Raw genomic sequence first — 7,500 nt, 5'->3', positions numbered from 1 at the left:
CGAGGCTTCATCTTACAGTGTGAGTTAATGTTCTCACATCAGCCCAGCCAGTTCTGGTCACCGGCAGCCCGTGTGGCGCTCATCACCAACCTCACCACCGGCGACGCCCTGAATTGGGTCCAGGCCATCCTCTGCGCCCGCCCTGACCTGTTCGGTGACTATACTGCCTTTCTCACCGAATTCAAGAGGGTTTTCGATCACCCCACTGCAGGACAGGAGGTCGGGGCGCGACTGATGACACTCCACCAGGGGAGCCGGACAGCTGTGGCCTACTCTACCGAGTTTTGCAGCCGGAAGCGGGTGGAATGACAGGGCACTGCGATCTGCTTTCCGCCAGGGGCTGAGTGAGGTCATCAAGGACGAGCTCGTCCGGGACAAACCCGCCACCCTGGACGAACTAGTGGTCCTAGCCATCGACGTCGACGAGCGCTCCCGGGAGCACCGGAGAGAGGGCGCCACCAGACCAGCTCGCCACGCCCCCAAGACCCCATCCTCACAGACAACCCCTCCTCCGCACGGGAGTCGACCTACACCCCATCCACTGGCGAGGAGCCCATGCAGCTTGGTCGAGCCCGCCTCACCACGGCGGAGAAGGAGAGGAGAAGGGTCCAGGGGTTGTGCCTCTACTGTGGGGAGAAGGGACACCTCCGTGACACCTGCCCGTCCCTATCAAAAGGGTAGGCTCACCCGAAGGGGGAATCCGGGTGAGCCGTGTCTCTCACTCCCCACCAACCACCAGCACAGCCAGGTTCTCTGTCACCCCTACCTGGCAGGGGCATAACCTCACGATCGAGGCCATCATCGATTCGGGGGTAGACGAGAACTTTATGGACGCCCAGCTGGCCCGCTCAGCTGCCATTCCCCTCGTTGCCCTAGAAACCCCCCTCTCCGTCTCAGCCCTAGATGGACACAACCTGGGGCCTCTCACCCACCGCTCTACACCCCTCTCCTTGACCGTCTCCGGGAACCATGTGGAGGAGATACGGTTTTACATCCTCAAGACCCCCCAGTCCCCGCTCATCCTGGGACGACCGTGGCTCGAGCTCCACATCCCCCATGTCAGCTATGGTGAGGGACGTATCCTGAGCTGGAGTACCTCCTGTTACGCCCGGTGCCTCCGTGCCGCCCATACCCCCTCATCGCCTCTGCGACCGCCTCCGGCTTCCCCTGATCTCTCCTCCATCCCAGAGGTCTACCACGACCTAGGAGAGGCCTTCAGTAAGGAGCGTGCTCGCACCCTGCCCCCTCACCGGCCCTACGACTGTGCCGTCGAGCTCCGCCCTGGCAACAAACTCCCAGTCAGTCGCCTCTACAACCTTGCCCCCCCGGAGAAGGCAGCCATGGACACCTACATCTCCGACTGTCTGGCTGAGGGGCTCATCCGTCCATCACACTCCCTGGTGGCAGCGGGGTTTTTCTTCGTTAAGAAGAAGGATGGAACCCTCAGGCCATGCATCGACTACCGTGAGCTCAATGCCATCACCATCCGGAACACCTATCCTCTTCCCTTTATGAGCTCCAACTTTGAGCCCCTCCTTGGGGCCACCATCTTCACAAAGCTGGACCTCCGGAACGCCTACCATCTGGTCCGGATTCGTGAGGGCGACGAGTGGAAGACGGCGTTCAAAACCCCCGTGGCCACTATGAGTACCTCGTCATGCCCTTTGGTCTCACTAACGCCCCCTCCGTCTTTCAGGCCCTCATGAACACCGTCCTCAGGGACATGCTGGACATCTTTGTCGTCCTCTACCTGGATGACATCCTAGTATTCTCCAGGAACCCTGAGGAGCACGTCCAACATGTCCGCCTAGTCCTCCAGCGCCTACTGGAGAATCGCCTTTTTATTAAGGCTGAGAAGTGCTCATTCCACACTCACTCTGTGGAATTCCTGGGGCTCATCGTGGAGGGTGGGTTGACTCGCCCTGACCCCAAGACTCGGGCCGTCGTCGAGTGGGGCCAACCTACCACCCGGAAACAGCTGCAGTCCTTCCTTTGCCAACTTCTACCGGCGATTCAGCCGGGTAGCCGCCCCCCTCACTGCCCTCACCTCCCCCTGCGCCAGTTCACGTGGACACCAGCAGCCAGCGCTGCCTTCAGTGACCTGAAGAGGCTCTTCACCTCGGCGCCGGTCCTAATCAACCCAGACCCCTCTAGGCCCTTCATTGTGGAAGTGGACACCTCAGACACGGGCGTCGGTGGCGTGCTCTCTCAACGGTCGGAGGACCAGACCGTGCACCCCTGCGCCTTCTACTCCCGCCGTTATACCTCCGCCGAGGCCAACTACGACATCGGGAACCGCGAGCTGCTGGCGGTGGTGGAGGCGTTCCACGAGTGGAACTGGCTGGAGGGCGCAGAGCACCCCTTCACCGTCTGGTCGGACCACAAGAACCTAACCTACGTCAAGTCGGCCAGGCGGTTGAACTCCCGTCAGGCACGCTGGGCCCTGTTCCTCGGGCGGTTTAACTTCCACCTCACGTTCTGTCCGGGCTCCCTGAACGCCAAGGCTGACTCCCTTTCTCGGCTCCATGCCGCAGAGGAGGAATCCACCACTCCTGACACCATCGTTCCATCCTCCCGGGTCGTTGGAGTGGTCACCCTGGATCGACCCTGGATCGAGGCGGTGGTCAGAGCTGCCCAGCGCACCCAGCCAGATCCCCGACCTGGTTCCCCCGGTCGCCTCTTCGTCCCGGACGCCGTCAGGACCAAGGTGATGCAGTGGGGCCACGCCAGCCGCTTCGCCTGCCACCCTTGGGCCCTACGCACACTGTCCTTCCTGCGCCGGCGGTTCTGGTGGCCCACCATGGCCGCGAACGTCAGGGAGTTCGTCTCGGCCTGCCCTACCTGCGCTCGCAGCAAGGCATCCCACCGGCCGCCATCGGGACTGCTGCAGCCTCTACCCGTGCCCGGTCGACCGTGGTCCCACCTCGCCATGGACTTCGTGACCGGCCTTCCCCCGTCTCTGGGCAACACGGTCATCCTCACCATCGTAGACCGCTTCTCCAAGTCTGTGCGGTTGGTGGCTCTGGCTAAGCTACCGACTTCGGCGGAGACGGCGGAGCTACTCACCACCCACGTCTTCCGCCTTTACGGGCTTCCCCAGGATGTGGTTTCCGACCGTGGTCCCCAGTTCACGTCCAAGGTGTGGCAGGCCTTCTGTTCGGGGATTGGGGCCACGACCAGCCTCTCCTCCGGCTACCATCCCCAGACCAATGGGCAGGCGGAGAAAGCCAACCAGAGCCTGTAGTCGGCACTCCACTGCATGTCCTCCCTCCATCCATCCTCCTGGAGCAAGGACCTACCCTGGGTGGAGTACTCATTAAACGCCATGGTCAATGAAGCCACCGGCCGGTCCCCCTTCGAGTGCTCCTTGGGGTACCAGCCACCCCTGCTTTCTACCCAGGAGGGCGAAGCATCAGTACCATCGGTCCAGGCACACCTCCTTCGCTGTCGTCGGGTCTGGACCTCCATGCGCTCGGCCTTGCTTCGGGCCACCGCCCGAACCACCCGGAGCGCCAACCGTCGTCGCACTCCAGCTCCTGAGTACCAGGTTGGCCAGAGGGTCTGGCTCTCCACGGCTGATCTCCCCCTCAATGTCCCCTCCCGGAAGTTGGCTTCGAGGTACATCGGCCCCTACGCCATCGACCGGGTCATTAACCCCGCTGCCATCCGGCTGGTCCTCCCTCACTCCCTCCGTCGGATCCACCCGGTGTTCCACGTCTCCCGGGTAAAGCCCTATGTCGCCAGCGACCTGATGCCACCAGCCCCTGCACCGCCCCCTCCTCAGTTGGTGGATGGCCACCCCCAGTGGGCAGTGAGGAGACTCCTGAGGGTTCGTCGCTGTGGCCGGGGTTTCCAGTACCTGGTTGACTGGGAGGGATATGGCCCAGAGGAGCGGAGCTGGATTCCCGGTCCCAGATCATGTCCCCAGTCCTCCTCAGGGACTTCTATCGGGCCCACCCGGATGCTCCGGGCCGGTCGCCAGGAGGCTCCCGCTCGGAGGGGGGTCCTGTTACGGCTGGGCCTCCACACACACCCTCCCCCGCCCCCACAGCTCGAGCACAGCGTGCTCTCCGCCGCAGGTGAGGCTTGTCCCCGCTAATTGGAAACCAGCACACCTGTCTCCACTCCCAATCAACCCTCTGCCTACATCTACTCTGGACTTCCCTTCACTCATCGTCAGTTCTTGAATGAATGAATGAATGAATGAATGAATGAATGAATGAATGAATGGTCTTTATTGTCATTGATCTAGTACAGGTACCAAACAACGAAATTTGGGAGGGGGGGCTCCCCTGGTGCTAGGAAAAAAAAAACTAAAAACAAGAAGGGAAAAGAGCTGGTTTACATAAATAAAGGCTATGTACACTATCCACTATACTATACTATACAAATAAAACACTGTGCTGTACTCTATGCTATGCTATACCTATTCTAACATTTCCTATTCTCTGAACCTTATGTACCCTAGGGTTGTCATATTGCACATAGTGTTATTGCACATTCATTTAAAGTGTCGCAGTTTGCAGGTTTGAAATGTACACAGTTGTGTTTCAGTATTACACTTGATTTCAATCTAGTAGCTGCCATCAATTTGTCTAGATTGTCCAGGGCCTAGAACCTAGGTCTTTGCTGTGTTCAGGGCCTGAATGGCCCTGGGGTAGAAGCTGATCTTCAGTCTGTTTGTCCTTGCGAACATGGTCCTGAACCGCCTGTTCGAGGGCAGCCGAGCAAAGTGTTTGTACCCAGGGTGGGATGGGTCTCTGGAGATCTTGGAGGCCTTCCTGAGGCAGCGTGTGTTGTACAGCTCTTCCAGAGAGGGGAGGGGGGCGCCGGTGATCTTCTGGGCCGATCTCACAACTCTCTGTAGCACATTCCTCTCTGCGGCTGTGCAGCTGGAGAACCAGATGCAGATGCAGTAGGTGAGGATGCTCTCCACTGCGCAGCGGTAGAAGGTCACCAGCATCTCCTGTCCGATGTGGTCTTTCCTGAGGACTCTCAGGAAGAAGAGCCGCTGTTGTGCCTTCTTGATGATGGCTGCTGTGTTGATCTTCCAGGACAGGTCATCCTGTATGTGCACCCCCAGGAATCGGAGGGTTGAGACTCTCTCCACGCTCCCTCCGTCGACGAGCAGGGGCTGGACCGCCAGACTTACCTTGTTTTTCCGTTCCTCCACAGCCCACGCCAACCACTACCGCCAGCCCGCCAGGTTGAAACCCCCGGACTCTTCCTTTCAGTTTTTTCCCCTCCCCTACACTGTAAATAAATACCCTACGGGGCTTCACAGTATTCTGCCTCCATTGTCGTGTCCTTGAGCCCCCTCGCCCCCGTGTCATAACATTTTGACATTTTATGTCGCATCTCCCCCCTTTGATGGTATATGACGCTATAGTCAGTCCCAATGGTCCAAAATTCAAGTGCTTCGTAACACAGACGGGGTGAATTTTATGAATGAAAGTGAAAGTTCTGTCACAAAACGCCGTTACGTATCCTCATTACGTCGTTACGTATCCTCGTTACGTTGTCATCAGCATTGCCAGCCTGGGACCGAACCCGCGCGGCCGGCCAGCCCAGCCGTGCCATGCCAGCGACCAAGGCCCGCAGCAGTGAGTGAAGGCCGGGAAGGACCGACACTCACCTGCGGAGATGGCAGATAATAGTATCATCGCATCGTCCACACTCACTCATGTTGTCGGTGACGATGGTGAAGGGTTTCAGGTAGGTCTTCCTCATGTTCTGGGCCAGCGTGTTGGCGTACTCCTCAAAGTTCTTCAGCAGGTGGGCCGTGCCGCCTTCGGACCGCTGGATCTGCTCCCAGTGCTCCCTGGTGGCTGGGTCCAGGATGGCGCTGCCCGCCCGCACCAGGTTCTGGAACAATCACCCCGACACACACGACCTCACAATCAGCTTTTATTTAAAAAGTTATTTTTTTCATTTCTAATCATTTCCATAATGGTACCAGTCATTCAATAACACAGAAGGATGATGTGTTTTATGATAATGCTATATTATATTATAGATTAGGTAGATTGTATGTTATTGAGACGTCCTCTACATAATAATAATAATAATAATAATATTAATAATAACAACTTTTATTTGTATAGCACTTTTTCTGCAAACGTTGCAGCTCCTAAATGTTTCCTAAATGTCTCTAAACCTGAGAAGGACATCAGTCATTTATTCAACCTTAATTTAACTGATCCTAACCTTCAAGACGTTCATGTGCTTGTTGATGAATAGAAAGAAATCTACCTACCTATCTATCTATCTATCTATCTATCTATCTATCTATCTATCTATCTATCTATCTATCTATCTATCTCATATAGATATAGATATATTTATAAGATAGACATAATATAAATATTATTTGAAACTGCTAGTCCATTCCATGACTCTCTCTAGTGACTCCCACAGATGTAGTGGCTCCCTGAACTTCGTCACTTCGTCGTCGACCTCTGACCTCGTTGAATTCGGCGTCCCGCGTGGCGGCGAGGTCGAAGCCCGTCTGCTGGCTCTCGTACTGCAGGACGCGACTCAGCAGCTGGGCGGCCGTCTTCACGTCGTTGCCGTAGTAACTGCTGGTGTGGTTGGTGGCGTTGTGCAGCAGGCGGACGATGGCCTTGGAGCGCTCGCCGTCCATGCGGGACTCGTTGCGGCGCATCGCCTCGTTCTGGAGAGAGGGGGAGGGATGGAGAGAGAGATGGAGGGATGGAGAGAGATGGAGGGATGGAGAGAGAGATGGAGGGATGGAGGGATAGAGGGATGGAGAGAGAGAGAGAGATAGGGATAGAGAGAGAGAGACAGAGAGGGATAGAGAGAGAGAGAGAGAGTGAGAGAGAGAGGGATGGAGAGAGAGAGAGGGATAGAGAGAGAAAGAGAGAGGGATAGAGAGATAGAGGGATGGAGAGAGAGAGAGAGAGGGATAGAGAGAGAGATAGAGGGATAGAGAGAGAGAGAGAGAGTGAGAGAAAGAGAGATGGATAGAAACAGGGACAAGGAAAATGATAGAAATAGAGAGGGGGGGGCAGAGACAGGTGAGGTCAAGGTTACACACATATAGATGTAATGTCCACATATGTATGGTATGGACTGGATTATCCTGTCTGAATCAGTAAGGGGTGAACAGAGCTGGATCTACACACCATCTTCTTGAGCTGGGAGAAGCTGACGGTGGTGCAGTTGAACATCTCAGGAGGGAGCCAGCCCTTCTCATCATTACAGTGGCGGATAGCGGTACCTACAGGGAAAGGGGGATGAGAGGAGAGGAGAGGAGAGGAGAGGAGAGGAGAGGAGATGAGAGGAGAGGAGAGGGGGTTGGGAGGAGAGGAGAGGAGACGAGAGGAGAGGGGGATGAGAGGAGAGGAGAGGAGAGGAGAGGAGAGGAGAGGGGGATGAGAGTTGAGGAGAGGGGAGAAGAAGATAGGAGAGGAGATGGGGATGGGGATGAGAAGAGGGGAGAAGAAGATAGGAGAGGAGAGGAGATGGGGAGATGGTGAG

The 7,500-nt window shown here is 56.6% G+C and overlaps 1 protein-coding gene across 1 annotated transcript in view; it reads right to left on the bottom strand.

Moving 5' to 3' along the window:
* Nucleotides 1–7,500, bottom strand: part of celsr1a (cadherin EGF LAG seven-pass G-type receptor 1a) — a gene marked incomplete at both ends in the record, with an annotated part of 109,981 nt that overhangs the window by 16,622 nt on the left and 85,859 nt on the right. The window contains 3 exon segments of the mRNA XM_080537529.1: nucleotides 5,682–5,865; nucleotides 6,464–6,673; nucleotides 7,146–7,240. Of these exon segments, the coding sequence (XP_080393655.1) occupies nucleotides 5,682–5,865; nucleotides 6,464–6,673; nucleotides 7,146–7,240 (489 nt within the window).

Source organism: Nansenia antarctica (assembly GCF_963989245.1).
Source record: "Nansenia antarctica genome assembly, chromosome: 8".
Classification (NCBI taxonomy): Eukaryota; Metazoa; Chordata; class Actinopteri; order Argentiniformes; family Microstomatidae; genus Nansenia; species Nansenia antarctica.
This window is presented reverse-complemented; position numbering and strand designations above follow the sequence as displayed.